General features: G+C 44.9%; 1 protein-coding gene across 2 annotated transcripts in view; it reads left to right on the top strand.

The window, feature by feature from the left end:
- Window positions 1-17190, top strand: part of fam49bb (family with sequence similarity 49 member Bb) — a 30553-nt gene extending 13363 nt beyond the window's left edge. For both annotated transcript variants that reach the window (XM_035142656.2, XM_035142658.2), the window contains 10 exons: window positions 5873-5955; window positions 7072-7193; window positions 7895-8000; window positions 10942-11081; window positions 12532-12609; window positions 14993-15109; window positions 15202-15281; window positions 15366-15492; window positions 15570-15640; window positions 16409-17190. In XM_035142656.2, coding sequence (XP_034998547.1) covers window positions 5883-5955; window positions 7072-7193; window positions 7895-8000; window positions 10942-11081; window positions 12532-12609; window positions 14993-15109; window positions 15202-15281; window positions 15366-15492; window positions 15570-15640; window positions 16409-16472 — 978 coding nt within the window. In that variant the 5' untranslated portion in view covers window positions 5873-5882 and the 3' untranslated portion in view covers window positions 16473-17190. The remainder of the gene's footprint in view (window positions 1-5872; window positions 5956-7071; window positions 7194-7894; window positions 8001-10941; window positions 11082-12531; window positions 12610-14992; window positions 15110-15201; window positions 15282-15365; window positions 15493-15569; window positions 15641-16408) is intronic.
- Window positions 17191-17475: the final 285 nt, after the last annotated feature.

The following is a 17475-nucleotide window of genomic DNA, read 5'->3' as shown; positions in this document are numbered from 1 at the left end:
GACATCATGGACTGGTTCCACACCCCTTTGACACGTCTGTCACGCAATGTTTTCCATCCTTCTCTTCATTTGGAGAATCAAATAAACTTTTGTGGCGCTGCTGTAGGAGCCGGTCTTAAAATCAGTTAATTGCATCGTTCTGAAATTCCCTGTCAGTGTCTCTCTCTGTGTTGATGGTGTAAAGTGTTATATTGGTGTGACTGCGGAGCGGCGCTGAGAGCCTCTTCGCTCTATTTCAATGGAGCCAGCATTTTAGCTGACTCTTTGTGTATGTGCCTGTTGCCATGGTTTCCAACTTTCATCTGGTGCCGTCCAAAGAGAGGGGCTTAGCCGAGGATGAGGGGCTGTCACTTTCATCCTCCCCTTCTGAACTGCCTCTCCGGTCAAACTGCCGGCTTCACCTGTTAATTTCCCTGATGAACACACAGTCGAGATGGGATGGGATGCAGGGAGCTTTTGCAGGAGTTGTTTTTTTAGGGAGGGAATCTTTTTAGTCGTACAGATTAGCTGCTACCTCTGCACAATTTTTTTTGAATTCCTTTTCATTGCCATCATTTGTAGGCCTGTCAGAGTTTTCTCGTGTGGTTGCGAGAGTAGGATGACATCGCTGGTAGCTGATGTCACTTTAAGCACCGCCATCAGTCGTGCAGACTCGGTTTGTTTTGATTTGATAGAATCTGGGTGAGGGGAGCATTAGCCGATGTTTACCCGGGCGTAACAATACAAAGGCGTGGCTACGAGGTAATCAAGTTCTCCCCCCAAAAACAAACAAATGGCGGCCTCCCCCAAGCCCGCCCCCTTTCCTCATCGCCATGTGTCCCCTAAGCCATTTTTAGTCAGCTGGGTTGAATTGGCAGGGGATGGTAGCGGAGGGGGGGTGAGGAGAAGTTGTGTTGGGGAAGAGAACGTGGCTTGAGGAAGGGGTGGCGGGGACGCACGCTGGCATGCCAGCCCCCATTCGGGAAGTGCTCCCCCATTTTCTGCCTGTCGAAACGGGCCAGTGTCAGCGAGCTCCGGCGGGTCCGGGTCTGGCTGAGTGGGCTAATGCGATGTGGCATGTCACCCGGGGAATCTAGGTCAAGTTTAAAGCTGCCTAGCGCTGCCCGCCTCTGCCGCAGTGTGACGCTTCAAATCCCTCCCCTTCCACACACGCAATAATATACAGCACTCATCCTTACCCCATATTATTGTTTAGTTTTTAACTTAAATATCATACACAGAGCAAAAAAAAAGAAAGAAAAATGAGCCATGCATTTCCCATTCCAGACCCATATTATTTCAGACATAAACACACACACCGCCGCCGCCGCTCCCCATCCCCCCCCTTTACACACCCCAGGCATGCTCTCAGCCTCTCCACGGCGGAGCCCACGTGACGCTCTTTGCTGTGTCTGCGCCCGGCTGGGGAGGGGAGGGGAGGGCGTTGTTTTTTTTTTTTCATCCATAGTAAAGCGGCAGGGCACGTGGATCCTCATGCTGCAGCCGAGTAGTGGAATGTCAGCACTATATTCCTCCCTCACATTAGCCAGCCATCAACCCCTCGAGCTGGTTTGTGTCGGACGTTGCCGCAGTGCTCGGTTTCAGCTGTGCCCCGCGTGTCGGCGAGCCGGGAGATGAGAAAAGCCAGTGCCATCCGGAGGTCAGGCTGCTGCATGGGCGTGGCACTGTTTTGGTGTCTTTACCAAAATAAGCTTCAGCCTTTTTCTGCAACCTGCAAATACTTGTGGGTGTGGATTTTTTTTTTTTTTTTACAGTTTTATATTATATATATTTTATTGATGATCAGTTATTAGCAAAGTGGCAACACGAAGCATCATTTGTGAATATTTTATAAATTTTATTTTTTAATTGATCATAATGTGAATTTGCTGTACTGCATATAATAAATAATGAAATCACTTTAAACCACAACGTGCTCAGTAGTGGAATTAAAAATTCCTCTTCCCTCCACTACTAATCCGCTGTTTTTGGCGCATTACCTCATCTGTATTAATATATTCATGTGCTTTCAAGTCCTACTACTACTGTACTCGCTGCTCACCGGGAGCTCGCCTCCGATTGGCTGCTGCAATGTTTTCAATGGCACAACATTTTTTTTTTGACTCCATGGATACAGTGAGCTGTTGGGTAGATCGGCTCAGCCAATGGGAGAGGCGCGCGGGCTCCCGCTTGTCAGATTCTGCCCCTGGCCTTAGAAGCAGCCCCCCCCCTTCCTCGCAGGGAGCACGCGATGGCTCAGTGGGGGGGTGGAGGGGGGGGTGCAAAACAACAACAAGGCTGTCGGCGGGCTCTCTGTGGTGCCCAGGTCATGCCAGCACGTCCGGGTACTACTACAACTGCTGAGGGAGGGAGGGAGCGAGGGAGGGGCGGGGGCTTCAATTCCTCGATCTCTCTCTGATACTGTATCTGTGAACTCTCAGCCAGCACCTCTCTCCTCGTACTACACCGTCACCAGGCAACCGGCGTACACACAGGAACTCGTATTGCATTTAATTCATCTTTTAAAAGGAGGCTTGTCATCGTATAATGTGTGGGTTGTCATCACAGGAGCTACAAAGTCAGTTGGTTCATGTTTATGTAATGTGAAAGTGATACTCAGGCTACAGCTTGAGAGAAAGATTGAGGTGTAAAAATTAAAATGATCTAGATTTAATCTGCTCTCTTTCTACTACACTTGAAGATTCTCCAGTGGACTCTGAAATTCGGCCACATAAATCCCTGTCCCTAAAATGACCTCATTTTAAGCGGCACAGGGGAGTTGTAGCACGGAGCAGGCAGGGTTGCCAGTGCTGGCGTCTAAGCGCTCCGAGCCCCAGCAGCTCTGCCAGGCAGCCGGTCCGAGGGCGGCTGAGAGGGGGCAGCAGAGGACCGGTGGAGGCCCCTGCGATTGGTGGGCAGTGCCCGCTTCATCCAGCAGGGTGAGGACGCTGACAGCTCTCATCCCTTCTGAGGCTGCTGGATCAGGTGCTGCTTTCCGACAGCCAGTGAGGTGCCAGTGCTGGCACAGTCAGACATTCAGGTCACATTAGTGGAGGGCAATAGGACGAGGCTGGACAAGGCAGGTGGGTCTTTGCAGGTGGTCACTGGGCTCGACGAGTGACCAACAGTCAGTAGAAAATACTGTCAGTGCAGAGTGCTGCAGGATAAAGTAAGGACAGGAAAAACTGCCTTTAAAAAAAATACCTTTTAACGGGGAAAATGCAGAAACCTCAAAGCGGAATTCCTCCCTCAGGACAGACAGAAGTGCAATAGGTGTCGTGTGTAAGAGCATGTCGACAAAATAACATTATTTACAGCATTCAGGAGAAAAGACTGTGGAGAGGTGTATCAATGTTTTAGGTATTCATACAAAAGAAAAAGTCTCAGAGATGAAGGGAGCAGCAATGACAACAGGAACAATGGTGTTATTGTCAGAAGTAGTAGTAAATGTGGGCAGGCACATTTTATATTTAAGCAATCTAGTTGTAATCGAAATCCTCAATCCAACACACAGCAGCTTCTCCTGGATCTGCAGCGATCCAGCACAAAGAAGTCAGTAGTGAAACCGCCTTGTTTTGAACTACACCACCACCGCAGCTGAAAATCCCCAGATTTCAAATTTACTATCAAAGAAAATTAATACCAGCACCAAAATATATCCCATTGAAGAAGCAGGAACTAGATATTTGTTTTCCTACAGTAAACTTATACATTTATATTTTATTTTATATGTATATATATTTTTTCTTCAGCTTGATTCACTGGAGACTGAACTTGAGGAAACATGTTAGAAGACATTGCTTGGCTCCTTTTGACTTTGAGATGCTCTGTTAATTAAGTACCAATCCATTAACTGGATACAGAGAAGGTAATAGTATAAAAGCTTTTTGTACATAAACTTTACAGTCAAGTATAAATTGTCCATTCATCATAAAAATAATTCTGTTTAAAAAAAAAAAAAAGCCTGTACAAGGTTTTCAAGATGCAAGACTACACGTCGCCCCTCCCTCGTGCACCTCATGCATTTTAAAAGCACTCCATCTCACCCTGTGCTGCTGACTGTGTACTTTGCTCTGTCGCAGCGTCTCCCTGTCTCCCAGCATTACCTCTGTTGCCATGATTTACCCTGTCACCTCTGGCCCTCACTCAGTCACTTTGGCTGTTCACCTGTCGCTCATCCCCGCTGACATCTGCCTGCCGAAGTTTAACTTCATCACCGGCTCCCACATCGACCCTCCTTCCGTCCTCTCTGAGTGCATCCTGCCCGTCTCCGCTCTGTCACCAGGGGTTGAATCTGTCACCGCTGAGGGATTCCCCCCCCGTCGCTGTTTTTTCTCTACAAACCGCCACCGATCTTTGACTTGTCATATGTCTGTTGACCTGTGCTACTGAGAGAGAGATCGTGCTTTGTGCTTTCTAGGAGTCGGAGGAACGACAGGACAGAGACATGTGAGAGGCTGTCACTTCTCACTGCGCAGCTCTCGGCAGATGTATAGCTATAAGGTGTATCTATAAACGTCTGTGTGCATCAGCAGCGAAGGTATGGGTGTGACTGCCAAAGCTTGCACACAGTCTTCCTCATCATCATCATCATCATCATCATCCTCTTCTTGAACCTTCAAGTCACCTCATAGGGACAATGGCAACGTCTGATACTTGCCTTATGCAGCACAGTTGTTGCACCAGGAATTAAAAGCCAGTTACAAAGTGTGAAAGCTTGAAATGGAGAAAGTATTTTCTAAGTATTTTCTAAGTGAAGGTCAATGAGACTCGAGTACATTTCTGAGGTAGCTATACTTTCTGAAACATTTTCATTTGCATCTATATTTGCTTGAATAATGGAATCATTTCATTTGTATATTTTTTTTCAAGTCTAACGTCGACATGGAGCTGGAGAGTTTTCGTAATATTCCAGATTCTTTTCATCAAGCTCCATGAATGATTTCCTTGGAAAACAGTGAAAACTTCAAAACAAGCCCTTTCTCACAATGTTAAAGAACGTGATTAAAACATTTCTGGATCCTCTGCCAACCAGGGGCTAAGGTCCAGTCCTTCCATCGAGTTTTGTGGAATTCTGTTCAGTAGTTTTTACTTAATCCTACCAACATACAAACTGACGGACAAGGGAGAAAACATAACTGACTTGTGGAGGTAATACTTGGTTGCAGTTAAAATTTCTTTGTCATAGAATTTAACGTGGTCCAACATAACTCCTGGGATGCAGATGTATGTTATACTATATGGACGACTGGCCTGCACTGGGCTCCTGTAGTAAATACAAGGCTCTGTCTGTCCCACTGTCGGTACTTAGGTTGGCAAAGGTACGTGAATGATTCATGTTGTGTTTCAAGATACTGCAGCGCACTATCCCGAGGAACAACGTGATTCTGCACAGACGACGAAGTGCATTTCAAATCACGGCGGACGAGCTCTACATCACACACAACCAACAAACTTCATAATCCGCTCCTCTTCTGTTTCCACATGACAACATCCTCTATAAAAGTTTAATTAGTTGCGTCTCATCATGTGCAGGGAACATTTACCTGCTTCATATAAACATAGATCATGTTTGATTTCCCTGCGGAGGCTTGTGGAATTGATTACTTTGCGTACAACTGCCTGTAAATGCTGATGATTGCTGGGTAGAATAAGAGTGCGTTTTCTTTTTATATTCTCTGGACTTTCTGGTGTGACATGTGGTTGTTGAGGGCAGGAAACACATTGGTGTCTATGAGCAGCGGGCACATCTGGGGGGCACCGCTGCATTCGCACAGGCGGTGAAGCCGAGCAGGAGTGAGGTGGATTCAGTCGTTCTGTCCGCCCACTCACTTTACCGCTGAACTCCTCTCTCTTTGCTCCCTATTGATTTGTCTCCCTTTTTCCTCAACAGGTATCGTATCATGGGGAACCTACTGAAAGTTTTGACATGCACAGATCTGGAACAGGAGCCCAATTTTTTCCTCGACTTTGAAAGTGAGTCCTTCTGAAGTAATTGCTCCCCCTCCACTGATATTGATCACCTGAATATCTTACCATAACATTATCAACCACGAAACACTGTGTTCCTCCCAGCGGCAAAAAGGAATAAAACCCACCACTTCTGCTCTTTTCCATCAACCTGCCTCTTCTACACCGGAGTGTGTGCGGAATATCAATCAGGGCAGGGTTGCAGCAGAGCCCCCTCCTCAAATATAAAGCGCTTAAGTTCAGCTGCTGTGTAGCCTAAGGCCCCTCAACATGGCTTGATCCTGTACTGTACTATTCTCACACTTGGCAGAGCCAGAGACTCAGTCATACCTTTAGAGGAAACAATGCCTCGACTGGCTCCAACTGTTTCTAGGTGATTTCTTTTTATATTGAAAAAACATCACAGTTTTTATATCTAACAAATAATTTCAATGCAAGATTGCTTAAATATTATAAAGATCTCTCTAGCTGTTTTCTTTCTAGAGTGTATTTGCACTTTGCGAATGTTGTTACTCCCTAAAATCTACTCGAAAAGGCTCATTAAATGTAAACAATGATTTATAAAATGGAATAAATTCAAAAAGCTAAATTAATAATGATACACAGTAGAAATACTTTATTATAGCTCCCAGTATGAGCTCGATTTGAGGTGTTTCTTCTGCACGGGAGCAGGAGTTTACATTCATCACACTTGGCAAGGTGCTCTTCCTTCAGGTGGTGGAAAGGAGTTCATACTCCTGTTGCTATTCTTCATTGCCACTTCTCTCAAGGCAAAATAAGAACTCAGAAACCAAACAGTCTCTACACACAGAGCTGTTACAAAGAGTATATATAAGCCTTTTTCATTTGTCTTCTCTTATCTTGCTCCATTTCCCTCCTATCAGCCAGGGAAGTGGGTGGTGTCACGGATAAATGGGAAGCTTTGCAAAGATGAGATTATTCCTGTGAATTTACATTTACATAATTGAAAGCTGCACATTAAACTTTCTCATCATAGATTTCCTACAGCTGTTTTTTTTTTTTTTACTGTATGTCAAGCCAGACTGAATATGGATTAGAAACTAATCAGATTTGCCCCGTTGACCCTGTTGTTGTTGTCGTGGTGGTGGCGGTCTGCTGCAGATGCCCAGCCCACGGACGCAGAGCGAGAGGTGTGGGAGCAGGTTGACGTGGTGCTGAAAGACGCCAAGGGGATCCTGGATGAGCTGCAGGCGTACAAGGGAGCGGGGCAGGAGATCAGAGAGGTACGCCCTAACACAAATACCCACCTCCAACTCACGGCAAGCGGAGCTGCTGCAGAGTTTGGAGAGTCTGCTTGTGTCCCGCTGTGAAGAAAGGGTTTCAGATCACACTGAAAGTAGTGGAGGTGTTTCCCTTTTGGATTAAAAAAAGAAAAATGAATAACCTCCACAGGAGACGACTGCTGGGAGTAATTCACAAGGATTGTAAAAATTATTAAGTCATTAAGGATTTCTTGCCTAAGTCTGTAACCACAAATGAATATTGACATTGGAGACATTTTTCTTTAACAAATTTCAAAGTGAAGGAATATTAACACCCCATTTTGTCCACTTGTGGTTTCTCACTGACCAACTGTGAATGACATTGCTTCTGTGAATAATAGGGCTCAGATAAAAGCCTTTTGTAGCAATTGAAAATAAGCAGATTTTTCAAATGTAAAAAGAGAAACTGTCGTTTTCCTTGTCCTCCCTTTATGAGTTCCCCTATGAAGAAAGAAACTAAATTTGAGCAGCGGAATCTTTTTGTGCATCCTCCACGGAAACCTCAAAAGACAATTCATTTTCTTATATGCACCAGTGCACCTCAATACCTTTTTTAAAACAATTTTATGAACAAAATCTGTAGAGTTCCTCTATTATAGACAAGGGTCACTATACAGAGTTATGAGTGACTTTCATTCTTATTTTCTTGTGTATGTTTCTAGGCGATCCAGAATCCAAACGATGAGGCGTTACAGGAGCAAGCGTGGGCGGCTGTCGTTCCCTTAGTGGGGAAACTGAAGAAGTTCTACCAGTTCTCCCAGAGGTTAGGTATGTATCTGCTGAAACACTTTCCTGTTGTCTTGAACGTGTCGGACCCAAACAGTCTCATGCTGCAAAACCCCTCTCTTGTGTGTCTTAGTTTGTCATGCATTTTAGTGCCATTCTTAATTTTGAGCATCACCAAAGTCCCAGACCTGATACTGGGAAGGATGAAAGTCCATGTCCTTTATAGAAAAGGTCTTCTAGTGGCCTCAGAAGCACACAACCTTCATACATGACCTTAATTGTTCACGTGTGCATCTGCAGTATTGACTGCTGAACTGCAAAAGTCAACAGACATGCGACACATCCACGTAACCCACAGCTCAGCCTTATACAAACTCTCTTTGAAAACCCCCACAGCCGCGCATTTCTCAACATGCTGCTTGCATTGCACTGCGCGCTGACCTCTGCGGGGCTATAGGTTGTTTAATTAGCATGGATACAGGGGGGAAGGGGGGGAAGTAGGCTTACTGCTCCCTGATCTTCTTATGACCCTGAGGCTTGAAGGGGTGTGGGGGGGCGGGGGGGAGCCCGCCATGCCCCAACGCCCTCAGCCCCGTAATCCCAGTGGCGGTGCAGAAGGTAGTCAATGGGAGCAGTGGGCGGCGGCTGCCTCACGGTGGCGGTTATGTAATGAAGTAGGTCACCTCCCAGTCGCGGCTGCTGCTCTATTTCACTGCCTTGACTTTAGGCTTCGGGGGCCGTGATGGCGTCCGTGATGGCGTCCGCATCCCGATGTCCTGTCTGATCTAAATGAAGCTGAAAGGCCTTTACTACTACAGGCTGGTAGAGCACTGTGCAGAGCAGGGCCGCCGAGGAGGGAAGATATTCTAGAGGGACCATTATGTCATTTATGTTGACACCCATATTTCCCCATAATCTAACATAATGTAGAATTGAGACATGGATCCTCCCAGAATTAAGGTCTTTATGTTGTTTGGATTGTTTCACCAACAGTTGGAAACAAACCAAGTATTTACTGTTTGTGAAACAAACTCATTTGAGACGCTGGTAAATATTTGACATTTCTGCTTGATTATGTAAGAGACGTGTTTCTCTTGCTCACGTGTTGTTCCTGCATGAAAACTCAAATCTGACTTAAATGTAACATTACTGGCACCACGTAAGTTTTTTCTGCTACAGACCAGACTAAATTAATTTTTTTCTGATCAGGATTTAATGTTTTTGACCGAAACTCGGAGAAACTGATGTGAATTTGAATCTGATTCCTCAGAGATTGTCGGGTCTCGAACAGACTAAAGACGCGCCATCCTCCGTCCCTCCCCTCTCTGCGACTAAAGCGCCTAACATGCCCGCATTCTACTTGCCTGCTCTGCCGTGACCTGATGAGCTCAGACATGCCCCCACGCTGCCGCCGCCCACCCTCCCATCCCCGACTTCCCGACAGACAAGAGTGGCTCATTTCTGACGGCCTTTAAGCATCTCCATCTTAACTCATGTTTTGACTGGGACTTAGAGGGAAGAAAAAGCCACTACTCAGTGCCATTCTTAGTCAGCCGCCTCGCTGCAAACGCCGTCCCGAGCAGATGGGAGTCATTACCGAATGGCAAACACGCTCAATTTACCGCGCAGCGCTGCCAGTGCTCCGTCCGTCCCCCCTTTCTGATTATCTTAAGTCGACCACCGTCTGAATCTGTCCGTTTCTAGGTTATGTTGACATGCTCATCGTCGTGTGTAATCAACAAGAGATGTAAAAGACACTTAGAATAAATCTATCCGGTGCTCATTTGGTACCACGCACGGCTTCTTGCATCAGATGCTGAGCTCGTCTGGGTTATGTCATTATTTAAAAGCGTCTCGGACTAGACTGAATTCTGAGCATCGTCTGCATCTATAAATAAAAACTCCCGCTGGACTCAGTTTTTTTCCTCTCGTTCTAGAAACTATGTGTTTGAAGAAGACCTGTCTTGTTTTATATTATTAGTGCCTGTGCGTCTCTTACTACGTTTCACTTAATCGTTTCCTAATATCCCTGCTGGGGCTCCTCATGCATGCTTAATTATTGGTCTGTGTGTATGTCATGTCAAGGCATGACACAGGCTTTGTATTTACTTACTGTCAAAACAATGAGTGTAATTCTGCTTGAATGAAATCCTGTTCCCCTCCACCCCCAATTCCATTCCAATGAGATAATTAGTCCCATGTCTCATCTGCATCTGAGCAGGAAAGCCTCTCGTCCCCCTTTCCCGGACCACCCCTCACCCCCCTCTCCCTCCCCCCCAGACTGGCACTGGGCCCTCGGCAGTTTGGGCACCACCACTGTCCCATTATCTGTCTGTGTCCTAATCAGGCTGCTTCAGCTGGCTGACACACTAACTGTGGTTATGATCCACTTTAAGCACTTTTTCTTTGGCCTCGTCCACAAAAACACACAATGATATAAGACAGAAAGAATCTAAATCTTGGTTGATGAGTTATGTGGAGCTGTTATGGTTGATTGTCATTTTTCTACCATAACTGTCAGACACTGACTGGGCAAAGCCTCTCAATTGTTAAGATTTGCTGTTATTTCTTATCATTAATGAGTATAAAGTTTATATATTTTGTCTTGTTTAAAGTTTTTTTTAATCATTCCCAAGCCTTAAGAAACAATTCAATGTGAAAATATTCAGCAGATGAATCAATGATGAAAATAAACTATAATTTAGGATTTGAATATTCAGTCTGTCCTGACACATGGAGCGTTTCTTCTTTCACACGACCTTTGGGTTTTTCCATTTCTGTAATATTGTACGGATTCTTCAGCTGTTAACTGGAACCTTGAACAACAAAAAACAGATTTTGAAAGACAACCTGGACGACTACACACATAAAAGAGGCTCTGAAAGCCTCAATAAAAGAACATATATATATTTTTTTCTTGTGTTTTTGTGCCTGTCCTCTCAGCACCTTTCCTCTAACACAGAAATCATATTTTTCCCCACAGAGGCGGCGCTGCACAGCCTCCTGGGAGCTCTAACCAGCGAGACTTACGACGACCCCACTCAGCACCTGGAGCGGGAGCAGGCACTGGCCAAGCAGTTTGCCGAGATCCTGCACTTCACTCTGCGCTTTGATGAGCTTAAAGTAAGACACTCTTTAATTTCTCCAACACGTCCGGGGCGTCACTTTCTGCATTTAAAACCTCAAGCTAACCTTTTAGATATTGAAGTAACCTCTGCACTTTTCTCCTGTGATACAGACCCAACCTCTTAGTCCCCTACAAGCTGCTGACGCCCTTGAATTAGGTTCTTGCTCCGTGCAATTTAAAACCGCAGCCAGTGAGTGCATAATTAGCATTTAATTAGAGTCCTGATACTGCTCTGCTGTTTATAATACAGTGGATGTCAGTGGAATGGCTAATACGGGTTACTGCGGGTAAAGAGGTGTGCAAATTGTTGTTGTCCTGAGTGTAGTTCTGCATAATGTAGAAGGTTTTTATTAATGAAAGAGAAAGGCACCTTCCAGAAATTAATATTTGGCTCGAATTCAGACACAAGTTGCTGATGCGCCATCCCCCCCCAAAAAAACCACCAGGAATCGAGCGCGGGTGTCGCTTGAATGCGCATTGTCAAAAACATGAGGCCTCATGATGAGACAGCGGGTGAACTGGTTCCCCTTACACCCCTACTCCTTAGAAACAAAAACTTACAAAAAAACCCTCCTGACACCCTGAGGCGATTTTGCTGTGATGTCCCAATTAGTGCCCAGTACCCAGGCGGGATGGAAACCCAAAGGTAGGGTTGGGGGTGCAAAGTGGCATGCTAGGCCTTGTCATCAATCTTTCACACCCATACACGGGCTCCTGACCTAGTTAAACTGTCTGTGTGGCGTGCCGCCCGTCTCTTCTGGTGGACACAGTGGACACAGACTGAGCACCAGTCTATTGTCGCAGGATTAGCCTGCTGCCAGTACAGCTTTGAATGTGACATGCTCATACAGGACTGACGATAATTAGCCACAGGATGAGCTCTCACTAGCGGTGACATTTGAAAGAAGCTCTCTGGTTGGTTGCTTCTTCTTTTTTTTTTCTTTCTTTTTTTTAAGAGGTCACCGTAGCCAGATGAGTCATATTTGTAGAAAGTGGTGTCAAAGGAAATCAACTGAATTTTGTGGCTTTTGTTTGAGGCTTTCTTTCTCACCTTCGCTCGGCCTAATGAGACCCTTTATACCTTTTTGACGGCTGCGTAATTTTTGACCCTCTTGTCACAAACTGTACAGCTGCACAGCCAGACTGTGGAGGGAGAATTACCAAATATTCCCTGACAGGAGGAGCCGGGGATGTGGATGTTAAAGCGGGATGAGTGTCAGAGGATTCAAATCCAGTTCGGCAAATGAAACTGTAATTGTATCAGTGTTCTTTTTATGCCATTCGCCCCCCAAAGCTACATTTCTGCCTTGTTGACTAAAATACTCTGTCAGGACGACGGCGTGTTGGATCCAGAGCTGAATGTCCTGCAGACATGAAAAGAAACACTTTCCTGCTCTGTGTGTATTAAAACCCCATTTCTGTTTGTTTTGTTTTGTTTTTTCGCAGATGACAAATCCTGCCATTCAGAATGACTTCAGTTATTACAGGAGAACGCTGAGCCGCATGCGGATCAACAACGTACCGGTGAGCTCATTACGTCCCTCCGCTCTCTGGGTGGTGAAGAGAATTCAACTCGGTTAAAGCAGCGACAATACATGGTTTGATCTCAGCCTTGAATCAAATATCTACATGCATTTGAAAGGAATCTCTGGAGATGATAAGCTCAGAGATTTATCAACACAATTCTGCAGTTCACCTCAACTCTAGTGAGAGTTTTAGTTTATTGTTTTGATTTTTACTGTTTTGGTTCACTCACTGTCTTAGTGTTATTTTCAGCAGCAGCATAAAAAGTTCCAAAACCCACTTTACGATGCTGCAGCATTAAGAATTTACATTATTGGAACTAGTACACAAAATAACTTTGATTTTTTAATTTACTTTGTGTAGTCCTTACTGGGTAAAGTAGATTAACTGGCATTGCCTTTATTTCTGATGGGTGTGACATTGCACAACATTTATACAGAATTTCAGCTCAACCTCAGGTAACGACCACAAAACGTTTCATCAGTTTGCTATTTAAAATGCAAAGAACTCAGTTGTGTGGGATTGCAGAGGCAGCCTTTATGTCAACTGTCAGAAGAGTCAGCAAAGATGAATAATGACTTTATTTTAAAACTCCTCATGTTGAGACGGTCTGTGATTTTGAATTCCTTTAATGTTCCCGTGGTGCTGGCCCTGATCAAATTTAAAGATGTGCGTCATCGCGATTCGTCTTAACTCAGACCCGAGCCCTCACTTCTCGTTATAATCTCGGCACAGTTCAGACTGCAGCAGTTGAAAGGCAGGAATGACAAATGAAGTTTTCCGACTGTTTGATCGCCCTCGGGAGTCGAGAGGAGTGCGACGGGAAGCCGCGGCCCCACGGGGAGTTTCAGGGAGTTTGAAGCGCAGAGTGGGAGGTAACGGCACGTGGCGGGAGAATCTGATCCCAAATCAGTAGCGTGGCCCAAATCCTCTAGAGATTAAACACTTAATTCCAGGTCAATGCGGATTCTGTAGATGACACCTTCTGGGATTGAACTCTGGTCTGGAGCAAATGAGCGTCTTGGACGAGTTCCAAGCTTCGTTCGTGGTGTGAAAGCGAAGCAGACCCGCTGCAGAAAAACCTGATAATGAGTGTGTGTGATTTAACAATAGATTCACACGTGAAACTACTATTTAATTAATCTATTAATTGACCTTCACTAGGTTTTAGGTGTGTTTAACTTGTTTCCTACAATGTACATTTAGACATCACTGTTGCAGCTTCAACATCTGAAGTTTTCTAGCCCCTAAAATGAAGAACTGTGGAAATGCGGCTTGAGCCTTTTTATTTAGCAAAGTCCGGGGCTGCGTTTTATTCACTCCTACTTTGCGATATAAAATATAGAAGACATGCATCTTTATTCAGTGGACATCTAAAAGAGAGTTGGTGCAGGGAATAGTGAGGTTTCATTGTGTGTGTGTGTGTGTGTGTGTGTGTGTGTGTGTGTGTGTGTGTGTGTGTGTGTGTGTGTGTGTGTGTGTGTGTGTGTGTGTGTGTGTGTGTGTGTGTGTGTGTGTGTGTGTGTGTGTGTGTGTGCGTGCAGGATGAACAGACACCGCTCTTAGGTTTGATCTCTCTGACATTTACCATTTGGCGAATGGACCCAGACACTTGTCATTAGAACCTGTCACTGTTGAAAGAAGCCCGGGCTCAGTCTCACACAGCAGCAGCAGCAGCGTTTGAGTCACCACTCAGACGACTGAATCATTCAGACATCGGAGATGAAACGCATCTGTCCCCGTGGTAATGTCTTTGGGCTCGTGTGTCGTCATCTGTTAAAGCAGGAATTGGTTTTGATATTTTATTCCCTATTCTGTCAGCGCGGAAACAATGAAGGCACGAATTGTTCTTCATCGTTTTTAAATATGCAGACAAATTTAGAACAGACCGTTGGAGAGATACCTGTGTTTTTTCAGTGAAGCGGCAGAATGTGTCAAAAGCAGGAGGTGCAGCAGGGGTCAGCTTATATCAGTGTTTTTCTGTCAGGATTTTCATTTTAATGAAATGACTTTCAAAAGCACAATCCCAGTCGGGCGGCATGGAGACGAGTGTGATGCCAAACAAAACACCTGGTTTCCAAATAACACCCTCACTGTCTTTCCTCCTTCTCAATTCGTTTTTTGTTCATTTTAAAAACAACATTTTTCACTTTATCACAACAAAGAGAACAATGGCATCTCAACGCTCAACGCTCCATTTAAATACAAATCAATAAGTTGTCTGCATCGAGCGGTTTGGTGAACATGTGCATCAACCTGGTGAATCTTTGTGAACTCCAGGGTCCGGCCTGTCACCGACTCTGACCTTTGACATGAAAGTGATGATTCTTCAATGAAATTATAATGACACGACTATTTACTCATTAAAAAAACTGTTTTCCAGGCGGAGGGAGAAAACGAAGTCAACAACGAGCTGGCCAATCGGATATCTCTGTTCTACGCCGATGCCACGCCCATGCTGAAGACATTAAGCGACGGCACAACAAAGTTTGTGTCGGAGGTAAAACTGACAGCAGAGGCAGCGAGCTTTTTTTAAACCCTCGTCTTTGTGACACCGAGCTCTCACTCCTTTTTATCTCTGTCTTTTTATAGAACAAGAACCTGCCTATTGAGAACACGACAGACTGCTTAAGCACAATGGCGACCGTGTGTAAAGTCATGTTGGAAACACCGTGAGTGACTTGAATGTTGACAGAGCTGCTTCACCTGCTGTTCTTTACCTTCGTGGATGTAATCCCTCGCTCATGTCCTGACAGGGAGTACCGCAGCCGATTCGCCAGCGAGGAGACGGTGTCTTTCTGCCTGCGGGTCATGGTCGGGGTCATCATCTTGTACGACTACGTCCATCCCGTAGGGGCCTTCGCCAAGTCATCGAAAATCGACGTGAGTGCTGCCACGGTCGTTCCACTGTCGCTCTGCCCAGCTGACTCTGACTCTAACAGTGTTTTTCTGGTCCTCAGATGAAAGGCTGCATCAAAGTCCTCAGAGATCAGCCTCCGAACAGTGTAGAAGGCCTTCTCAACGCTCTCAGGTAACTTCCCCTCTGCAGATCAGTGAGAAAGAGACGGCTGCTCATGCTGGTGACAGTGGCTCATGAGCAGCAGACAGACCTCTTGGTTTATTTCACCCTCGCCTCCAGTGCGGCGACTCATTCTCTGCTCAGTCCACCGGGGATTTGGTCGTCTGTGTGTTGGGTGTCGAAGCCTCTCCAGAGAGGCCGATCACATCTGACACCTCGTTCCCTCGTAGTCGTCCAAATTCTACCCGCCTGGGCCAAACACTCACAGCTGCTTGAGCTGCCGAGGCCGTGTCTGTGTCGACCTCACATCTGTATCTCTCTCTCTCTCTGTACCGGAGGCCCGAGGCGGGCGAGCGCTCCGCGGCCGCATGAGGTCACTCTCATCCAAAAGCTGCCAGATTTCCTTTCAGCGACTAAAGCTCGGATCGGACAGAGGATGACAAGTTATTTTAGATGTACAGTGGTGGAAAGTAACAAAGTACATTTCAAGTACAGCTTTACTTTAGACAGGTTTTCTTCAGGGTTATAGAAAGTCTTAAATACATTCAAATATTATGTTCTACTTCTTAAATACATTTAGGAAGGTCTTCGTTATGTTGTCCTTCATTTAACTCCACTTCTTTGGCAGCTTGTATAGTTTGTACTTTCTCTGTTTGTTTTGATTCGTATCCTCCAGTATCGCGCAGATGAAAACACAACTTCCTTGTCGGAGGGAATTAAAACATCTGAACACTTCTTCTGTTTGTTGAAATTCACTTATGGCTTTTCCTGTCGCTGCAGGTACACAACCAAGCATCTGAACGATGAATCAACCAACAAGACTATCAAGAGCATGCTGCAGTAGGACTGAGCGGCTGCGCCTGCTTGCCTCACACCCTGCTGGGGGGAGACGCCACTCTCCTGACTGATGTCGGTGCACAGAATGTTTTTGTTTTTTTCTTTTTAAAGAGCTACAGCTCCGCCCTCTTTTATATTGCAAAATGCTACTGCCATTATGAAACGTCTTTTTCTGTGCCAAAAAGATGTCGCTGTGATGTTTTCGATAAAAAGGCCATGCAACAATGGCAGCTAATGAAAACATAGCGGAACCTCTGGTGTTTTTAAAAATGTCTTGTTTTTTTCCCTGTTTAAGGGACGGGAGTGCTTTGACTTGAAAATTTAAAAGAGAGAGAGATATATAGAGAAGTATATATTATTTTTGTTTGATTCGTTATTTAATATTACATCTTCTGCATGATGAAAATTGTCTTTTTCTTTCCTTGTATTTAAAAAAAACAACTAATGGTTCAGTTTAATTTGTCTGCTCTATTGTGCATTATTACATGTTTTGTTAATGAAATGGTACTTGTCAAAATGAGATTTCAGAGTACTGTTTTTATATTTTTTTATAGGTTTTAATTTGTGCATATGACTTTTTTTTCTCATAGTTGTGTTGTATTTTTCATTTGAAAACTTTCAAACTGTGATGTGTGCAAAATCTAAATCAAATTGGGAGCGTGTACTGTACGTGGACAGTAAGTTGTGGCTGGAGACATTAAAAAGAGAACTCTTGTTTTCTACCATCGCCTCGTCGGGTTTGATCTGTTCTCATATCCATGCTGTCGGATGTTTTACTGTAACGTTTTCTTTTTATTCCTCACGTGATAATTAGCGAGAAGCACCTTCTTATGATCGATCATAAAAACAGGCAGCGAGGGAGAACGTCTCAGATCTCGCAGCTTCTCTTCTCTTGATTAAACGAACCCAGTGACACAGGATGAGCTTCACTACCTTAAAGGGACAGTTTCACACAAAAAGCAAACGTTATTCCTCCTGCGTTTGTGGCAAATTTGTTTCAAGTAAAATAT

The sequence above is a fragment of the Hippoglossus stenolepis genome, chromosome 19, assembly GCF_022539355.2.
Source record: "Hippoglossus stenolepis isolate QCI-W04-F060 chromosome 19, HSTE1.2, whole genome shotgun sequence".
Taxonomy (NCBI): domain Eukaryota; kingdom Metazoa; phylum Chordata; class Actinopteri; order Pleuronectiformes; family Pleuronectidae; genus Hippoglossus; species Hippoglossus stenolepis.
This window is presented reverse-complemented; position numbering and strand designations above follow the sequence as displayed.